The sequence below is a fragment of the Mchenga conophoros genome, linkage group LG12 (genome assembly GCF_057382185.1).
Source record: "Mchenga conophoros isolate Kocher_MC1m ecotype Shallow Benthic linkage group LG12, M_conophoros_male_GT1.1, whole genome shotgun sequence".
In the NCBI taxonomy this organism is placed as follows: domain Eukaryota; kingdom Metazoa; phylum Chordata; class Actinopteri; order Cichliformes; family Cichlidae; genus Mchenga; species Mchenga conophoros.
This window is the reverse complement of record NC_140537.1, coordinates 38,043,951-38,065,377: the sequence shown is the minus strand read 5'-3', so window position 1 is coordinate 38,065,377 and position 21,427 is coordinate 38,043,951. Positions and strand designations below refer to the sequence as shown.

Below are 21,427 nucleotides of genomic sequence, written 5' to 3'. Positions count from 1 at the left end.
TATTATCCTGAAAACGAAGCATTTACGGTTAAATTGAACTTTTACGCCGATGCTTCGCGCTGTAAAATTAAAAGTCCCTTTTATTTTGAAAGCCCGTACCGGAACCTCTGTCTGTCACGCGCACTTGACACCTGTCTCCCTGCTGTAATACAGACGGACGAAGCACGAGTGTCTTCATCTGGGAAATAATCGATAAAACAGCGGCACGTCTCAGCTTTGAACTCCATCAGGAGGTCGTGTGCCCTCACTGCTTCGTCATGGCGCCCGCTGCTCGTGCTGTTGGAGGCTTTTATTGGTGAAACATCAAGAAATAAAGGTGAGACGTTTGAGCGTCTGAAGCTAGGTGGCTAAGCTAGCGCTGGCATGCATTGTCGTTTCCCGTTTCCTGAGGGGATCCATCGTCTGAAAGCTGCTCCTGATGCTGTTTTACAGCTTCTGGGAGCTTTACTTAAACTCTGTATCGATTAAGATTTCATGTGGCTAAAATAAAGTCAAAGTGTTTGGTTTTAGGCTCTGTGGGATAAACCCCGCGAGGTGGAAAGTCCCCTTAAAGTGGGTTTTTCTTCCTTTTCTGCTCTTTGAGTGACGAAAGTACCTTTAAAACCCGACAAATGTTCTCTGTTTGGTGTGTATGTTTGTATTTTTGTATATTGTGTGTATTTTATAATTATTAGCATTTTTAAATGTCGTCGCTTTGTTTTCATTTATACGTCAATTTATCCAGAAATTCCAGTTTATTGAAATTAAATCTTAACGCATGTCCGCTTGAACCTGAACTAATTAAAATTCGTGAAACGACTTTTTTTTTTTTAAATTTTATCGGTCGATTAATGATTGAAGAGAAATTGGCGAAATTCCGATTCCAGCTCCTCAGTTTCGGGCTTTGTGTTTTCGGAGTGAACCTTTTTCAGCCACACGGGAAACTAAAGGCATCAAATCTGTTTCTGATTATTGGTTCAGTGTCTGACTGTTAAACGTCAGCAGGGACTTCTTCTGCTGATGTTGTTAAAGTGTTGTGCAGCATCCACAGGCGTGTAACTCATTGTTGTCCCAGTTTATTATTCTCAGTTCTTATTTTCATGTTTTATGTTAGGATTTAATGCCAGAAATATTTTTCACAAATTCCGAAGTTCAAAATTAAAATTTGAGCTCTCCAGCTCCGAATCACGTGATCATTATAAACGTCTGTGAACAGAACGCAGTTTGTGGATTAACTGGAGGCGATTTTTACATTTAAATGATCAAAAGCTAAACACGTTTCATTTCTGTGGTTGGATTTAAGCTACAGTTATTTACAGCTTAACAACAATAACAATAATAATAATAATAATAGTAGTAATAATAATAATAGTAATCCTCAGATGATTTTTGTCACGCGATTCATAAATAAACATAAAGGTGAACCACTGTGGAAAATGAGGCTTTGTTTGCATAATAACAATGTTGTCTCATTTTTACTGTTATACATCCACATTCTTCAGAAATGAGAAAAGTTGTGAAATCCTCGAAAAAAAGAATTTATTATAGCGATGATGATGATGATGAGGCGCCTGATGAAGACCTGGAGTGTCTGAGTTATAACAGGAGCTGTCAGCAGCAGCTTTTATCTGAAAGCTTTTATTTTGATGGTCTGGTGATGGCCTTAATGATGGTGTTCACGCATGGCGCCGCCTTCTCTGACCGCAGCCGATGCACCTGTCCTCCAGTCTGACCAATCAAAGTCTGAGGTCTGGGTGGAAGTGATGGATGCTGCAGGTCATCAGCACTCAGTTCACAGCCAGCGTCCCTGACGGGGTGGGGGTTGGGTGAAGGCCTCATTAAAGCTGAACCATCTGCTCCATCAGGCGGTGCCGGTGTGAGGAGGCAGGTGATGCTCGACCTGCTCTGGCGTCTTTTTCAGAGAGAGTCTGTGTTTAAGCACAAAACTGCAGCCGGCCGTGACTCGCTGAAGCACTCGGAGGTTTCTGAGGCTCGTGGCGTGGAGTCACGTCTGATGCTCACAGCTTCGGTGAAACGTGTTACAGAACTTAAAAATGTCTCATTGTCTTTGTACCGTTTTCTTTTATTAATAGGATTGGAATAACTTGCATATTATATTATTTACATCATAAAAACATAAATTATATTTTTAAATAAAACAACCGTGTAGATCATAACGTAAACGAGCTGTGAGCCGCTGCTCGCACTGTGGTGTCATGTGAGCACAGCTCAGTGTTCAAGCAGTACAAAGCAAACAGGGAAACTCCAGGAAATGTAGTTTTGTTTTTTTTAAAATTTCTAATATTGTATGAAAAACAAAACTGCAAACTTGACTGAATCCTTTCATTGAACCATCACACACACTCTCTGCGCACACGTGGCAGCTGTCAGTGTGCTCCTGTGTAACAAACTGCAGACTTGCGTGTGCGCATTAGTTTGACATCCCTCACACGTCTGTAACACTGTTCATGTTGCCTTCATATGAAGTCATTTAAAGGACAGGAAGTCACTTCATGTGTGTCCTGTTTCTGCATGTTTGACAGCCCTGATTTAAATGGTTGGTTATTAAAATAACCCACAGTGAGTTCTCCTGGCTGCGCACTAACGGAGAGCATCATGAAGACACGAGGATATTCATGAAGATCTGAAGCTTTGTGTTTAAGTGCTGATGTTTTCCGACGGACTCTGAGATCCGAGGCAGCGGGAATGACAGCGGCTCGCTGTGGTGGCTGAGCTGCTTCCTGGGGGAAACCCAGCACTGCAGCAGAACCAACGAATAAACTGACAGGAAGTTGGTTCTTCCTCGTTTTAAAGGTTGAATAAACGCTCGGGGAGCAGTTTATTAGGTACAGACTGTGTAGAAAAAGCATTTTTGTTTTGGAGCTTTTGCTCGTTAAATGATGAAAGCGTCTTCTGCCGCATCGCGTTCCTCACACTCATATGTAACCTTTGACCTCTCGTCTCTCAGGTGACCCGTCGCCTCCACAGATGTGGCCGCTACCTCTGCTGAGACTGCTGTTCATGAACCGCGAGGACGCGCTGATCGAGCGGCTGCGGCTCGGCCTGGAGGGATGACAGGACTGTGGCGGACCAACATGGAGACAGGGGAGACGCGCGTCCACGTGGATTCTCCTCTTTAGACCCCCTCAGGACACGGACTCAAACCTATGTTCATATTTTTTCACTCAGAGCTGTTTTGTTAGTTTTCGTGAAGCCATACTTGAGTCAGGATGAGCTCGGAGGGCTTTCAGTACCGAGCGCTCTACGACTACAAGAAGGAGAGGGAGGAGGACATCGACCTGCACGTCGGGGACGTGCTGCTGGTCACTAAGGGGGCGCTGCTGGCGCTCGGCTGCACCAACGGAGCCGAAGAACGGCCGTCGGAAATCGGCTGGCTGCCTGGTTTCAACGAAACCACACAGGTACGATGCCGCAGCAGAGACAGGAAGTGCTTTCAGACCGCACGAACCTCTCCCGTCACAGGAAGCTCTTCTTTTAGCAGAAGAAAGTAATAGAAGTTCTTAGTCTTTATTTTGGAGTCTTTTTGGCTCTGCTGGCCGTCTCTGTGAAAGAGCTGATGTGGTGACATCAAAGGTTACAGCAGTGGAAGCTCTGTGATAGGCTAATAACCTCTAACACACAGAGATGTGAGGCAGAGCTCAGTCTGGGCGTCTTTGTTCATTTAAAAGCTGCTGTGCAGACTGAACCCTGGTGCAGCTCGTTCAGTCACAACTCCTGCAGCAGCGCTTCCAATAAATCCTGCAGTCAGTGAAGCACTCGCTCTATTAGCACATGTGATGGAGGAAATGCTCCGTGTTGACTCGTCAAAGTGAGATATTTTACTTGCGTTTCCTCTCGGCTTCTTTTCGGTGATGCAAAGAGAAAACGAAGCTGAAGTAAAAGTGGAGGAGCGGCGTAGCTGCACGGCTCCGTCATCACGAAACTCCACAAACAGCTCTGCATCCCACCTCCTCCTCGCTCCGACCCAGAGCGAGGAGCTCAGGTTTTCTGACCTTCACGTTCGGTCCAGTCTGTTAGAATGATGGTGGGATTAACGGGAACGCTCGTAGCGTTTCTGCTGTGTGACCCAAACTAGCCTCCAAAAAATGATCGTTACTGACTTTATATGATTCTCACATCTGCGATCTTCGATTCGTGTACGACAGGAAAAAGGCGACTTCCCGGGAACGTATGTGGAGTTTGTCGGCAGGAAGCGGATGTCTCCACCCACCCCGAAGCCCCGCCCACCCAGGCCCCCATCTGCAGCGTCGGTGAGGGCCGACTCGGAGTCAGAGGGTGAGTAAAGTCGCTCAGATGCTTGTAGTTTGTTACCCACGTCCAATCCTGCTGAAACTTGTCCAACTTTTAAAACCTGAACAGCAACCATGGACCATCCTAATTATCTGTCATGTAGTCGTTCACACAGGACTTGTCTGGTGTTTGATACGAGTGACGAAGCTGCAAACAGAAGTCGTAGATTACAGGTTTCGACTCCACTTTGGTTCAACTGTGTGACTAGTTTGCTTCAAACCAGCTCGTTTGCTTCTAGAGTTGTTTTTTGTTTTTTTGAAACTGTTAAACGTGTTTTTTAAACATCATCCATCTTCATCCGCTTTATCCGAGGCCGGGTCGCGGGGGCAGCAGCCTAAGCAAAGAGTCCCAGACCTCCCTCTCCCCAGCCACCTCCTCCAGCTTATCCGGGGGAACACCAAGGCGTTCCCAGGCCAGCCGAGAGATATAATCTCTCCAGCGTGTCCTGGGTCTGCCCCGGGGCCTCCTCCCGATGGGACATGCCCGGAACACCTCACCCAGGAGGCGCCCAGGGGGCATCCTTGTCAGATGCCCGAACCACCTCAGCTGGCTCCTTTCGATGTGGAGCAGCAGCTGCTCTACTCTGAGCCCCTCCCGGATGGCCGAACTTCTCACCCTATCTCTAAGGGAGAGGCCAGCCACCCTTCGGAGGAAGCTCATTTCTGCCGCTTGTATCCGCGATCTCGTTCTTTCGGTCACTACCCACAGCTCGTGGCCATAGGTGAGGGTAGGGACGTAGATCGACCGGTAAATTGAGAGCTTCGCTTTTACACTCAGCTCCCTCTTCACCACGACGGACCGGTGCAGCGTCTGCATTACTGCAGCCGCAGCCCCAATCCGTCTGTCGATCTCCGGCTCCCTTCTCCCATCACTCGTGAACAAGACCCCGAGATACTTGAACTCCTCCACTTGGGGCAGGAACTCATCCCCGACCCGGAGTGGGCACTCCACCCTTTTCCATTTTTTAAACATGTTATTGAATTTTGTCATATACGTCAGGCCAAATAAAGAGGCCGACGTGCCTGCATGACACGATGTGGAGCCGTCCTCCTGGTGTCACACAGGGTTGTATAAAAGCGCTCTGAGAGGAAGTGCTTATGTTTTAAAAGCAGACTGAGCTCGAGCGTCAGCCGTCCCAACATCCCAGCACAGCAGCAGAAACCAGTTCCCCAGTTTATGAACCAGTGAGCACAGCGATGTAGATGAGAAACATCAGGCTGCTAAAACAAACACATCATGTGTTTTCTGCTGATTTTATAGAAGACAGAAGAAAAGCTGGCGTAAAAATGCAGATTCAGAGACGATCAGCTGTGCAGCAGATCTGATTAAAACGATGCACGGGAAGACGGCAAGAGAATGAAGACAGTAAATAATAAAGCGAGTAAATAAAAGTGTAAATTATTGCTATTTCTTGTTTATATTGTTTCCTCGGGCGGGTCGAGGAGGTCGGCAGGGAAGCGTCACACAGGCGTCGCCTCCTGCGGGTGCAGTGCTCCGATCCCAGCTTCGTGATCTCACAACTGCAAACTCAACAACTAAGAATCTGAAACAGCCTGATCCCTGTCAGCTGTTACCACAGCAACCACTCTGCACAACATCCAAACGCCACGGTCACGGAACACGTTAGCTTCCTTAAACCTTCAGTTAGAGGTAGACGTGATGCTCGCCGTCACATGGAGCCAGAACAGATTCTGATCTGGGACCAGCCGAAAGCCTGAAAGAGGGAGCCGTGAAATCTGTAAACCGACACTGAAACTTGTTTTTGTCGCTCTGCCCTGAAGAAACTGAAAGGTTTCAGCCCGATCGCTCGCTCAGTGATTCAGGTTCCTTCAGCTGCTTCCTCAACAGAGCAACAGCACACACCTGTGTGTGTGACGACCCTGCACCTGGAAGCTAGAGCCTGAGAAGACTCGAGCAGATTAGAGACGCTCACGTCCTGATACACTCCTCAGAGACACGCACACACACACACTAACAGACACGCACACACACACACTAACAGACACGCACACACGCACACTAACAGACACACACAGCTCGGGTTGAGTCAGGGCTGCGGTTGCTGAGTGAACAGATCTGCTGCCACCCGCCTCACAGAGCACAGGAAGTGTGTGTGCGTGCGCTGTGGTTAAAGCTGCTGGCAGCAGAATCCTGATTATTGTTGTTACCTGCGTGTTTCACAGAACTGTTTTGCTCACTCAGCTTCCTGTTGCCTACATCCTTTCAAAGTAAAAGCTGTTATATGCTCTCATTTCCTCCTCCATAATTTTAGTCCCCCCCCCCCCCCCCCGGTTTCCTTGTATACTTTATGACATCATAAAGGTTAAGGGAGGGAGATCAATGTCTCGTTATGAATCTTATTACTTTGACTTTTGAGTTGAAATCTTGCGTGTGCTGTTTGTTCTTCTTCAGGTCTCGTGCTGCCGGACCTCCCCGAGCAGTTCGGACCCCCGGACACGGCCCCGCCCCTCCTCAGCAGACTGATGGAGGCCATAGAGACCAAAGGTACCGAACACACTGACGTGGATTTCCAACCAGTTCCCGTCTCTGCGTCTGGTTTCAAAGTTTATCTTTGTTGTTCTTCTGAAGCTTCGAGACGCCTACATCTGCAAACGGCACACTAACCCTTCAGATGCATTCACAGCTTTATTCTGACCTTTTCTTCCTTCACTCTGATGTCACTGCGTTGGTGTTTTCCAGCATTTAAACTGAACATTTGAAGCTTCGTGACTTTCAGTCTGTAGGAACTTGTTCACAGTTCTGCAGAGTTGTCAGAAATGCATTTGTGGACACTTCATTAGACCCAGCTTCAGTTTAGGAGCTCATAATACTTCTCTCTAAACTATGTTCCTCATGTCAGGTTGAACATAAAGCAAACTGAGTGTGAAGTTTGAAATATTGATCTGACGAAGTCTTCAGCTGGTGTTTGTAACATGCGTGTGTTGCTGCAGGTTTGGACAGCCCCGGCCTGTATCGCAGCCTCAGCGGCGGCGGAGTGGACACGCAGCAGCTCGCAGACGCAGGTGAGGAGGGCGTGTTTTCACCTGTGAATTACAGAACGACTGCATCGTGAAATCTCTGCTTAAACTGATGTGTTTGTTTTCAGACCTGGAGCAGCTGGAGGCCCCGTCCCTGTGTGACGGGGTGGTCCGGTTCCTGCAGGATCTCCCCGGTCCCGTCCTGCCAGCCTCGCTGCAGGCCGACATGATCCACGCCGTTCAAGGTCAGAAGAAGCCCCACGATCCCGCCCCCGTCTCCCTCTTTCACACCGCATCTGGTAGTTTGTTCACACTTCTGTCCTGTTTCCTGTTCCTGCTTTCAGAGGTCAGAGACCTAGAGGAGTGCGCCCAGTTGCTGCGGAGCGTGGCCAGCTCGCCAACTTGCCCCGCCCAGTATGGGCTGACCTTGCTCAGCGTGGTTAGACACCTGGCCCGACTGTGCCTGCACGGCTCCAGGAACCAGCTGAGCCCCCGAAACCTCGCCGAGAGCTTCAGCCCGCTGCTGTTCAGACAGACAGCCGGGTCAGTGATCTACAGCTGTTAATACACACGTGACGGGTTATTAACACACACACACGTGACGGGTTATTAACACACACACACGTGACGGGTTATTAATACACACACACGTGACGGGTTATTAACACACACACACACACACGTGACGGGTTATTAACACACACACACACACACGTGACGGGTTATTAACACACACACACACACACGTGACGGGTTATTAACACACACACACACACACACGTGACGGGTTATTAACACACACACACACACACACGTGACGGGTTATTAACACACACACACACACACACGTGACGGGTTATTAACACACACACACACACACACGTGACGGGTTATTAACACACACACACACACACACACACACGTGACGGGTTATTAACACACACACACACACACACACACACACGTGACGGGTTATTAACACACACACACACACACACACACACGTGACGGGTTATTAACACACACACACACACACACACGTGACGGGTTATTAACACACACACACACACACACACGTGACGGGTTATTAACACACACACACACACACACGTGACGGGTTATTAACACACACACACACACACACGTGACGGGTTATTAACACACACACACACACACACGTGACGGGTTATTAACACACACACACACACACACACGTGACGGGTTATTAACACACACACACACACACACACACACGTGACGGGTTATTAACACACACACACACACACACACACACACGTGACGGGTTATTAACACACACACACACACACACACACACACACGTGACGGGTTATTAACACACACACACACACACACACACACACACGTGACGGGTTATTAACACACACACACACACACACACACACACGTGACGGGTTATTTATACAGACTTTATTTTCTTTTCCATACTAAGTTGAAGGAATGTTTCATAACACATTTAATGACTCGTAAGAGCAGCTAACATGGAGAGTTAAGGTTGTCGTGTTGCAAACCCCGAGGCCTGAAGCTTCGCTTCGATGGGTCACGCTGCTCTGGTTCAGGGAGTCACTGATGGCAGGAAGGACGTGAGCTGCTCGCAGGTCCTGGCACATGCACATATTTGAGGCCACACTCACAGGAAGTGTGATGATTAATGATGATTAATAAGATGAAGCAGAGAAAACCTTTGACCCATTTTGTTAACGGCACTGATGATGTTGTCTCTGTGTTCAGGTCTGAGTCGGGTCTGGATCCTCTGGTTCAGGTCCTGGAGGTTCTGATAACCAGCGAGCTCAACATGAACCAGGCCGCACCAGGTAACACACCTGCCTGTGTTCGAGTGGCTGAGCGTTGATGTGCATGTGTGTGAAACTCCCGTATGGTTGCTCTCAGCCGTCACGTTTAGTCTGTCACGCACAGCTGTTGCTCAATCGAACGGTTCAGATGAGACGGCGGTGGAAAGATGAGTCTGAAAAAGTGCAGCAACAAAGATTTGATGACGGGGTTTATTGGTAAAGACTGCACGAGGCTTTGGTTTCACTCAGGGAAGTGCTGAAGCTCTCAGCCTGACCACTGTGGCTCATTTCCAGCTCCACAGTTTTATTCTCGGACTCTGCTGAAGTCCAAAAATTATCCTCCTTTCTCTTACACTCAAGTTGTTTTGGCTCCTCCTCCTTTAAGATGATCAGGGATGCCTTTCTCCCGATTGGCTGCTCCTTGTGAACATGAAGTAGGTGGGGCTTATCCATCCTCTCTGACATCACGCAGATCCAAGAGTGTTTAGAGCGTTCTGAGGCCTGAGCGCCGTCCTCACACTGTCGAACGACAGGTTTATGTTTTTAAGTTTTACACGTCGTACAGAAGAATCAGGCGCCGTTTAAGCTCGCGGTTACTTTGGCAACATCTGTGAGGCCTTTGGGTTAAGATGTGACAGGAAGTGATCAGCCTGTGCTGAGGTACAGTCTGGTACTTTTGTTCAGCAGACGGTGGAAACGGTTGAAATGATGCTCGTGATGAAAGCAGCGCAGCTCACGGGTGGTTCCAGAACTTCCTGTTTCATGTTTTTCACAGCGAGGACGACCCAGAGCACCGAACGTCTGTTTTGTCTTTATTATTGTTATTATTTCATGCTTACTTTATCATGTGTCGCGGTGTAATTACGGCCTCACTCCTCTGGATTGTTTTTGGCAGCTGTTGTTAACATTGGTCCTCACGTGTGCACCGGCACACGTGATTGGCTGTTAGAAAGCAGATGATTGGCTCTTCGGCAGGATTTCTGTCATACATTTGCCATTTTGGGGGTTCAGGAATTCTGCAGCTCATTCCTGTCCCATGAAGGAAGGAAGGAGTTTTTTTTTCTTTGTTTTATTATTTCAGGATGATGATTGGCTGAAGCATCGGGTGCTGCGGGTAACAGAGGAAAGATGGATTTGGAGAGAAATGGAAGGTTTCAGCAGATCAAACCTCTCAGATGTGACGGGAGGGAATATTTAAAGCCTGAATCAGCTGATTTAAAGAAGCACACATGATCGCTGGCGTTTGTCTCTGGGTCAGTTAAGTGGGTCAACGAGCAGCTCTGACTGCGTTAGTCACTCATCCATCGACTCATCCATCCACTCTGCTCGGCTCTGAGTCAGCCGGTCAGCAGCTGAAACGATGACATCACCCGTCCACAGAGTGAGAGATGCAGCAGACGAAGAGGGGAGGGAGGAGGGGGGTGTTGCCTTGGTGATATCACTGCCATCACAGGATTGGCTGGAGCCATCGGTGATGTCACACATCTCCAAGCTGCTCTCCTGAGCTTTGAACCGAGACTGCGAGAGAGAGGGAGAGAGAGACGGACGGGAGAAAGTTGCGTCGTTTGGAAACGTCTCTGAGCCGCGGACGGCGAGCTGGAAAAATAAAAAAGGAGGTTTTGAGGCCGTGGAGGCGGAGCAGAGCTGCAGGTGCAGAGCGAAGCCACGTCCAGCAGGCCCGAGTCGAGCGAGGTGACCGAAAATGAAGATGTAGCTGAGATGACGTCAGATTTTTGGCGGCCGAACGGGCTGAAAGCAGCGGGACATGAGAGCCGGGCGTCCGTTCGTTTCTGAGGACTCGACAGGTGACGGTTTAGGGGCCGACATGGAGCGAGAGGAGGGAGGCAGGGCCGAGGCGCTGAGGGGACGAGACAAGATCCTCTGCTACATCAACATGCAGAGCCCAGGTAGGAGTCAAACCCCCACCTGGAGGGAGCAGCGCCTGATCAGATGGCCGCGGCGGCGAGACTAAACCTGTGTCGGGTTAAACATCTGCATCAGCAGCTGGAAGTTTGTTTGCTGTGAAGCCTCAAAATGTGTTTCCATGTTATTCCTGATGTTCTCGTCATCCCACCCAAAGTCGGCGTGTTCAGGCTCAACCCGGCGGTGCACGTGTGAATGCAGATGTGCGATGGAGTCAAGGTTAAAAATGTGACGTCGCTGTGTGCTTCAGGAGTCGGCACACGATGACCCCGCACTTCATCTCGTGGTGATTTCACCAGAGCGAGTGTCGGAGTGTTTCCCGAAGCGCAGATGCGTCTGAAGCGATTTCCTGCCACGCGTGAGAAAGAAAAATGGTGTCAAACCTGATCTGAGCTCAAAGTTCAGACCTAAAAATGGCCACGAGACGCGGCGAGCTCCGAGAAACTGCTCCGACGCTTAGTTTAGTTTCAGGTGTTTTGTGCTGCAAAGCTCTGGTTTTCACTTGTTATCAATGGCGTGCGCCTCCTCCCCGTGCGCCTCCTCCCCGTGCGCCTCCTCCCCGTGCGCCTCCTCTCTGTGCGCCTCCTCTAAAAGCTCAGACTCACTTGCTGTTCAGTTGAGCAGAAAGTGAAGCTTCAGTCAGAGGGCGAGGTGTTCCTCAGAGAAACATGAAACGTGTTGAACTTTATTTTGGTGAAGCAGACAGTCGATTTGGAGGCTGCTGTTTTCAGGCCGGATGGGCTGAACGCAGCGTGCTGTCACTTTTATTTGTGAGTGACCAAAAGCTCAGTTTCACTTCCTCTTCAACAAACGAAATGGTTACTCTACAGCTCGGTCCTAATATGCTCTGTTATTTTAGTACTCGAGTATTCAGTCGAATAATCGAGTATTTGCATAAGAAATACTAAATGTCTCATTAATGAGAAATAATAAATATGAACCTGCAAAGAATCTAAACGCTGTCGCTGTTTACATGTAGAGTTCAGACAAAATGAAGTGTGAAGGATTTCTGACGTGTGTGTGTGTGTGTGTGTGTGTGTGCGTGTGCGTGTGTGTGCGTGTGGGTGTGTGTGCGTGTGCGTGCGTGTGTGTGTGTGTGTGTGTGTGTGTGTGCGTGTGCGTGTGCGTGTTGAAGAACATCGACATTCTCAGTTTTACTCTCTGCTGTGATGCAACGTTTCCTGCTGGTGTTAATAATTAATAGTTAATATAAATACTTAATCAATGTTAAGAATAATTTTCAGTTATTAAGACAATTTAATAAACATTTTGTTCATATTTATGTGAATCTGAATCTTGAAAATAAAGTTACTAAAGCCTTGAAACAGTTGGGGTCTGGTACCCCCCGAGCCCCCTTTAGACTCCGCCCTGTTGCTGCCTGATTTAAACATGGTGTCAGACGGAGCTCACTTTGCTGCAGCCGGTGACGTGTGGAGCAGGTGCACAGGTGTTTGTGCAGCGCCTGTTCTCAGTGAGGAGGCTCCTCCGTGCTGCCGGCACGTCGCTGAGGTTTCTGTTGGTTGTGCTGTCAGATGAAGACGCGTCGCTAAATCTGGCGTGGAGCTTTAAAAGCCCCGCCAGCGCACACGCTCACACAGTCCCACTGTTCTTTCTTTGGGTTGTGGGTCACACTGCTGGTTAGTTGTGGTTTCTTCGATATAGTCTGCACAACAAAGTGATTCCTCCCCCCTCCCCTCATCAGTCACTGATGTGTCACATGACTGCAGATACCTTTGACATCAGGGTGAACGTCAGAGTGAGTGAGCGCCTATAAATCAACAGTCGCAGGATGTTTGTTTTAACAAAGGTTTAAATACTTTCTGTTCACTCAAATGCTCACCTGTTAGCGCCCCCTGGTGGTGTGACTTTAGAACAGGTGACGCTGTGAGGAGGAGAGCACCGGTTCCCAACAGCACTTACCTCACGGTGTTTCATGTAGTACAGACTCTACAGCAGCGGTAGATAACTCCAGGCCTCGAGGGCCGCTGTCCTGCAGGTCTTAGATCCAGCACAACTGAGTCAAACGGCTAAACCACCTCCTCGACATGTCTTGAAGTTCTCCAGAGGCTGGTAATGAACTAATCATCTGATTCAGGTGTGTTGACCCAAAGTGAGATCATTGAGCTAAAACCAGCAGGACAGCGGCCCTCGAGGCCTGGAGTTGCCCACTGCTGCTCTGCAGCATGAGAGAAACTCACCCAGGAGCATTTGGTGACAGTGGGAAGGAAGAACTCCTTTAATCCGCTCTTTAAGTGATGACGTGATGAAACCTGCTTCCAGGCCCAAACTACTCTGCGTTTAATAAGCTGTTGTGTTTTTAACATGTTTTGTATCTTGTTCTATTTAATCTCAAAAAGTCCCTAAAAACAGTCAGTGATCCCTGTTTTTATTGCTGCTAATAGTTTGAAAGCTCAATGTTTAACCCTTTACAGCCGATCGGAGCGGGCACGCTCTGTTTTGCGTAACTATTTTTAAATCCCAGTAGCTCTGCAACCACGTAAGCTAGCGCAAAAACTTTTTTTGCATATGAAACCGGAGGAGTTGTACTTACATATTGTGCCATCAGCTTGTCCTCAGTCACGGTTTCCTTCCACATAAAGCTTTGCAAAAACTGCATAAAAAGCGCTTGCAGGAACAAAAACATAATATTCCAGAAACACGCTTTGCCGATCCGATCAGCTGTTCAAAACACTTCCTACGTTGGAATAGACGTCAGCGCGAACTTTTGCATTTCCGCCATTACCTGCCCGAAACCGGAAGTGACGTCATTTTCGCGGAAATGTAGTCTTTTTTATGCTCAGGGCCTCAGGGCATATACTGGTCTTTTTAAAAGTTATCTTTGACTTTATGACTTTCTGTGTCGTTTCTGGGATGCTGAGGACTCATGTTGCACTGCTGGAAATAGTTTATTTTGATGCATATGCTGCTTTTTTGCAAATTTGCAGTATAATATCTATTTTAGTTTTTCCTGCAGTGTATAAAAATTGGTGTATTTCAAAAATAAAACTATGAAGACACTCAAAATAATTTTCCTGTGGTGGGAAACTATTTTGTGCAACTTTTTTGTATTTACAGTTTTGAGGGATAAGCCTCTTAAATTTCTCTAACTACAAATATATGTTAAAAAAGCAAAAACGATTTTCAATTTTCTTTGTAGTTTATTGCACTTTTTTGCAATTTATGTAATTACTATGCACTTAATGAATACATATTATTAAAATCTGGGCTATAATTGTTGTATTGATGTATAGCAACTTGAAATGCTCCCAAAAATGGCTCCACAGCATGTAAAAATATAATATAAGCTCTGGCGGACTTGGTTCTATGGTAGGTCTTAAAGGGTTAAACCCTTCTGCTGTAACTCCAGCCCAGCAGCAGTATATGAATGACTAACCTCGTATTGTGGACGGATTATCTCAGCTGTTCTCCTGACTGAAGTTTGGCCCGTTTACAGCATCCTGCCATGTGATTGCATTTGTCTCTAACCATCAGGAACCTTCACGTTAATTTTTATCGAGTGGAAAAGTGTTAGTGTTCGTCCTCCAGCTTCACTGTGTTTATGCTAACATAGCTGTGTCGCTAGCGATCACGTAGCACATCATTATATAGCAGCTAGCCCAACTTCAGTAACCCTACAAACGTCACTGCTGTTTAGTTTCTGTCTTCATTTATGTTGGAAGTGATAACAGAGCTGTATGTTTGAATTTTCTGAAGTCTCTCAGTCAGAACATGCAATATCATGTTTAGGTGGAAGCTAGCGAGCTAACTTCCTGCTAACTTCTAACTCTGTTAAACTTCATTAATCCTGTTTTCATGGATGCCTGGATGTTAAACTTAATTGTTACACCTGGTAAAGCAGCAACGCTGATCATTTTATTACAGATGAAAGACAGTTTGTAACTCTCAGTGATGCTGCAGTGTTCGTTTGACTTTGGGCCCAGACACGGCTAATAACGTCAGACTTAAAGACCGGATAGGATGGAAACTATTAAAAGAAACCAGGATGAGGGAGTGGAGGATCCAGGGTCACCTGGTCCAGCCCTAACTATATGCTTTAGCAAAAAGGAAAGTTTGAAGCCTAATCTTGAAAGTAGAGATAGTGTCTGTCTCCTGAATCCAAACTGGAAGCTGGTTCCACAGAAGAGGGGCCTGAAAACTGAAGGCTCTGCCTCCCATTCTACTTTTAAATACTCTAGGAACAACAAGTAGGCCTGCAGAGCGAGAGCGAAGTGCTCTAATAGGGTGATATGGTACTAGAATAGAATAGAATAGAATTCAACTTTATTGTCATTGCACATGCACAGGTACAGGGCAACGAAATGCAGTTTGCATCCATCCAGAAGTGCTTTAGTGATATAGATATATTACAATATATATTAGCAATAATATAGATATGTGAGTATATTACAGAAATGGGTCTATTATGGTATGTTATAATGTACACGGTATGAAGTATGTTGTGAATATTCTATAACTATAAGTATGTACAGGCTGTAGTGAGTACAAGCTATGTACAGAATATGAAATAAATAACTTTACAGAATCTGAGATATACAGCTATACAGAAATGGGAACTATGCAAGTTGTAAACAGTTGTAGGATTAAAGATTATTGAATGTACAGAATGATTATTTACACAGAGCTATACAGTAGTGCAGTTAAGATAAGTGAGGGTGTAGATAGTTTCTACAGAGGCTATATAAAGTGCTGGTGGTTGTGAGTGGTGGTTCAGTCCATGTTATTATTGTGTGTTTGAGGGTACAGTTGTCCATTGTGTGTGTGTGTGTATGTTCAGTCCATGAGTTAACGTGGGTCAGATGTCAGGAGGCAGAGTTCAGGAGTCTGACAGCTGTGGGGAAGAAGCTGTTCCGGTACCTGGTGGTCTTAGTCCGGAGGCTCCTGTGGCGCCTCCCAGAGGGCAGGAGGGTGAAGAGTCCATGTGATGGGTGACTGGGGTCTTTGATGATTTTCCCAGCCCTTTTCAGACACCGCTTCCTGTAGATGTCTTTTATGGCAGGAAGTGGTGCTCCGGCGATGCGCTGGGCAGTTTTCACGACCCTCTGCAACGCCTTCCGGTCCGAGGCAGAGCAGTTCCCGTACCAGACTGTTATACAGTTGGTCAGGATGCTCTCGATGGTGCAGCGATAGAAGTTCACCAGGATGTCTGAGGACAGGTGGTTCTTCCTCAGAGTCCTCAAGAAGAAGAGGCGCTGGTGAGCCTTCTTGACCAGCTTGGAGCAGTTGGTCGTCCAGGTGAGATCCTCGGAGATGTGGACTCCCAGGAACTTGAAGCTGCTCACACGCTCCACAGCCGTCCCCTTAATGTGGATGGGTGGATGTGGGTCAGCATTCCTCCTGTAGTCCACGATGAGCTCCTTGGTCTTCTCGGTGTTAAGCAGCAGGTTGTTTCTGTCGCACCACTCAGCCAGACGATCCACCTCCTCCCTGTAGGCGGCCTCATCGTTGTCACTGATGAGGCCAATCACCGTGGTGTCATCTGCAAACTTAATGATGGTGTTGGAACCATCAGCAGGTCTGCAGTCGTGAGTGAAGAGGGAGTAGAGGAAAGGGCTCATCACACAGCCTTGTGGTACACCGGTGTTCATCGTGATTGTAGATGAGCAGCGGTTGTCCGGCTGGATAACCACTGCTCATGTTGGGGGCGGTTGGTCAGGAAGTCCAGTAACCATTTGCAGATGAGGGAGCTGATGCCCAGGCCTGTCAGTTTCCTGATGAGTTGTGAGGGGTGGATTGTATTGAATGCTGAACTGAAGTCTATAAACAGCATTCTGGCGTATTTGTTGTTGTTGTCCAGGTGTGAGAGGACAGAGTGCAGTGCGATGGAGACTGCATCCTCTGTGCTCCTGTTCCGGCGGTATGCGAATTGGTGGGGGTCCAGGGTGGGGGGGAGACAGGATTTGAAGTGTGCTAGGACCAGTCGCTCTAAGCACTTAGTGATGATGGGGGTGAGTGCTACTGGGCGGTAACTACAAGGTCATTAAGATAAGATGGGGCCTGATTATTCATCCATCAAAAAGACAACTGCTCCGTCTCCGGGTGTGACTCCTCCTCCTCGCTCTCTGTTTCAGCTTTACCTCCTAAACCTGTGAAGTCTTCGGCTCCGGCTCCTTCCACCAGTTTCAACAACAGCATGGTTCTGCAGGACGCTGAGTGGTACTGGGGAGACATTTCCAGGTAACACACACACACACACACACACACACACACACACACACACACACCGTGGGAGGACATGCAGGATGTACGGAGGGATGCAGAGTCTGTTTTTGCCGTTTTAGGGAGGAGGTGAACGAGAAGCTGAGGGACACGGCCGACGGTACGTTTCTGGTCCGAGACGCCTCCACCAAGATGCACGGAGATTACACTCTGACTCTGAGGTAAAGCTCTCAGTGCATCACCGGCTTTTCAAACACAGGTTTAAAATCCAGTGAGCAGAAATGAAGCGTTTAAATAATGTTTAAATGTAAAGACTGAATGATCTACAGGTGTGACGGGTGGAAGAGCCAAAACTCGTGGATACGAGGCTCAAATAAAGCTGAGAGAAACGTTCAGCTGAAAGTCGACATTAACAGTTGAATAGAATGTGGAACAGGATGAAACCTTTGCTAATCTTGTAAGAATAAAACATTCATACAAAGTTAAACAACTTTATACTCGTTAATTCACATTTTTGAAATCCTATAAAAATAATTTACTCTCAGTGATCTGTGGCTGCTCACCTGCAGCGCCCTCACTGTCCACCAGGGGCCAAGGCTCTACGTCTTCCAGCCGATTTACAGATTTCGTGGTTTGCACAGTTACAGTCTTGTTTGTGCAGTAAACGTCCACAGCACGACTGTCTGCTTTGTGTCTGGACGATGCCGCTGGCTCTGAGTTGACCAGCTCTCCGTTCTCTCGTCACCTGCAGGAAAGGAGGCAACAACAAGCTGATAAAGATCTTCCATCGGGAGGGGAAGTACGGCTTCTCCGACCCCCTGACCTTCAGCTCGGTGGTGGAGCTGATCAACCATTACAGACACGAGTCTCTGGCCCAGTACAACCCCAAACTGGACGTCAAGCTGCTCTACCCGGTCTCCAAGCACCAGCAGGTGGGTCGCGCTCTCCGAGAGTCTGCGTTTGGTTAACGACGGCGTCTGACCGCTGCGTTGTTGTCGTTCAGGATCAGGTGGTGAAGGAGGACAGCATCGAGGCGGTGGGGAAGAAGCTGCACGAGTATCACCTGCAGTACCAGGAGAAGAACCGAGAGTACGACAGGCTGTACGAGGAGTACACCAGAACGTCGCAGGTACGCTCGGAGGAAGTTCTCTAATAAAACTACAGATTTATCAAACAGAACTACAAACAGTGATGATCAGGATACTTACAGGGTTTTTAAGAAAGAGCTGATTCTTTACTTTTAGTGCTCGATCATTTAAGGGTGTTAACGGGGAACTCTGAGTACTGGAGTAGAAGAGGACTGAGAGATTTGAGGCCTACAGTTAATTAAAATGATTACATTTAAATTATGGTAAATAAAACATTCCTCCTCCTCCTCATCAGGAGATCCAGATGAAGAGGACGGCCATCGAGGCGTTCAATGAGACCATAAAGATCTTCGAGGAGCAGTGTCAGACTCAGGAGCGCTTCAGCAAAGAGTACATCGAGAAGTTTCGCCGGGAGGGAAACGACAAAGAGATCCAGAGGTAAGCCGCTACCATGGCAACTGTGACGGAGCTCGTTGAGGGGAAAGCACACACTAAAAGGAAGCCGGTTGCCATGGCAGCAGAGACTGCAGGAAGAAAGCCACCTGCTGGTAAACGAAGTTCGGAGTCAGAAATGAGCTTCAGCTCAGTTTGATCTGAATGTTTTTATATCCAGACGACGAGTCTGCGCGCTCGCCGTGCAGCGGCGTGTTTGTCACGTGACAGTGAACTCCCGCTGCGTCTCCGCAGGATCATGGAGAACTACGACAAGCTCAAGTCCCGCATCAGCGAGATCGTGGACAGCAAGCGCCACCTGGAGGTGGACCTGAAGAAGCAGGCGGCCGACTACCGAGAGATCGACAAGAAGATGAACAGCATCAAACCGGACCTGATCCAGCTCCGCAAGACCAGGGACCAGTACCTGATGTAGGTGACGCCCAGAGCGCAGCACTGTGACGCCCGGTGTGACAGACTAATAACTGTGTGTGCGTTCACAGGTGGCTGACTCAGAAAGGCGTTCGGCAGAGGAGGCTGAACGAGTGGCTCGGCCTGAAGAACGAGACCACAGAGGAGTAAGTACCGACCGCACCAGCGGCTCAAACTGTTTGTTTTAGTGCCCAAAGCCTCCGTCAGCTGCTCCACCCAAAGGAGGAGGAGTCACAGATAAGTCCAGCCTTTAGCATTCAGTGTGACTGTAAAACGATGATGGCAGGTCACTTTGTGTAGCCACAGAAACCTCGTTAAATTTACCTGAAAGGTCAAAGGTCACACAAGGGGGCACCAGCCCACACAGTGCAGGCAGCTCTCAGCCTGAGCAGAAAGTAGAAGTACTCGAGTAAAGCAGCTTCCTCACAGTCCTCTGTCTCCGCCCTCTCAGCGAGTACAGCATGGTGGAGGATGAGGAGGACCTTCCTCATCACGACGAGCGTCTGTGGCGCCTCGGAAACATCAACCGCAGCCAGGCGGAGTCTCTGCTGCGAGGGAAGAGGGACGGCACCTTCCTGGTGCGGGACAGCAGCAAGCCGGGCTGCTACGCCTGCTCCGTGGTGTAAGCAACACTCCATCTTCCTCCTGCTCCTCTTCTTCACCCGTTTACTGCACATCAGCCTGACCTCTCTTTCTCCCCCACAGGGTGGATGGCGAGGTGAAGCACTGCGTCATCAACAAGACGAGCACCGGCTACGGCTTCGCCGAGCCCTACAACCTGTACGGCTCGCTGAAGGAGCTGGTGCTGCACTACCAGCACACGTCGCTGGTCCAGCACAACGACTCGCTCAACGTCACGCTGGCCTTCCCCGTCTACAGCCAGCAGAGACGGTGACCCGCCCCCCGACATCGTCTACACGCCCCCCTCCCCGCCTCTCCTCATTTCCCTCCTCTGACACAGATCAGCGTCTGGATGAAGCTTGTTGTTCAGGCTGACGCGCCGATAAAGGTTTTCCTGTGAAAGGCGACGTGAAGCTTGAACTTCCTGCGAGGAACACGTTACAGACGTGCCCGTTTCACGCTTTCCCTTCTGTCAGCATGCTCAAGGTGCTCCGGGCTGTTTGTCTGTTATGTATCGATGTCGCCGAGGAACAGAAGCGAGGCGGGGACGCCGTGTTTCACGGGCGGGGCTGCTGTCAAACCTGGTGTGACCAAAATCTACAGACTTGATGATTTATTCAGTATGACCCAAAATGAGCAGAGGTCAGAGATCATTGGTTCCTCTGACTTCTGTAGGACTGGAAGTATTTGTCGCCCTCTGGTGGCGTTCAGGTAGAATGCAGGTGAAGGTGTTTCCTGACTGACCCTGCAGCCATGTTTCCCCGCCTGTGTTTAGTTTAACTTTGTGCGACAGTTTCCGGTCCTTCGTGCAAACTCGACACATGTAAACATTAATACGTTTGATTTAAAACGTTCATTCTGACTCTTTGATTTCAGCCTTTTGTTCTCTGTGATGCGGCTCAGAGTCACAGCAGGTCGTGCGCTGGCGTTGTTGAAGAACATGTTTCAGTCTGAGGGGGAAACGAAGCTCAGCCCGACGGGTCCGATCCAGCGTGATACGGGCACGTGTTCGGCCTGAGCGCAGCGGGCACGTCGGGACGATGAACGCTTTAATCATGGCGCTGATCCGGCTGCAGCTCGGCCGATGAGCAGGACGATGATGAAGAGGTCTCGGTGTGAACACTGTGACTCTGGATGAGGGCTAAACCCGACCGAGCGAGGACTCGTCCCCGCCTCCCTCCCGTGTTTCAGTTCCTCAGTTTGTGCATCCTGGACTTCGCCGCTCTTTAATTCTTCTTTTCTTTACGCGCCCGTCAGCATAAGTCCGAGGTCTGGATCAGAACCGAGGTCGATCATAAACGAGCGGTGGAAGGTTTCAGTCGTGGAATCGAGTTTCCTGAACTTCGGACTAAACAGCCGCTGAACACCGGTTTGCTCAGTTCGACCACTGACGAGGTTTTTATGGCTTATTATTATTTTCCTGTGTGGCTCGTTAGAGGACACGCCCCACTGTGACACTCAGTACGGAGGCGTGGCCTGAACTCCCGCTGAGACGTTTGAAACGTGGATGCTTCAGGTTTGTGGACTTTGTGACGCCTGTTACTAAAAAACCAAAACTGTAAAATGTTTGAGATGAACTGTTTGGAAGCTGGAATAAACAAAAATGTCGGCCTTTACGCTGAAACATTGATGCGTCTGTTTGTCGTCAGTCTGT

The 21,427-nt window shown here is 48.5% G+C and overlaps 1 protein-coding gene across 2 annotated transcripts; it reads left to right on the top strand.

Moving 5' to 3' along the window:
* Positions 1 to 123: 123 nt before the first annotated feature.
* LOC146563213 (phosphatidylinositol 3-kinase regulatory subunit alpha-like) lies at positions 124 to 21,403 on the top strand. Of its 2 annotated transcripts, XM_085295648.1 has the most exons (17): positions 124 to 316; positions 2,948 to 3,401; positions 4,146 to 4,275; positions 6,703 to 6,795; positions 7,242 to 7,313; positions 7,397 to 7,513; positions 7,613 to 7,811; positions 9,039 to 9,121; positions 17,113 to 17,218; positions 17,323 to 17,421; positions 17,952 to 18,132; positions 18,204 to 18,329; positions 18,584 to 18,726; positions 18,976 to 19,152; positions 19,224 to 19,298; positions 19,604 to 19,774; positions 19,858 to 21,403. In XM_085295648.1, exons 2-17 carry the CDS (start codon positions 3,210 to 3,212, stop codon positions 20,045 to 20,047), a joined length of 2,154 nt encoding a protein of 717 aa, XP_085151774.1. In that variant the 5' UTR covers positions 124 to 316; positions 2,948 to 3,209; the 3' UTR covers positions 20,048 to 21,403. The 2 variants fall into 2 exon arrangements, with proteins under 2 accessions (XP_085151774.1, XP_085151776.1); XM_085295650.1 differs by lacking the exons at positions 124 to 316; positions 2,948 to 3,401; positions 4,146 to 4,275; ... (3 more) ...; positions 7,613 to 7,811; positions 9,039 to 9,121 and adding an exon at positions 9,162 to 11,007.
* Positions 21,404 to 21,427: the final 24 nt, after the last annotated feature.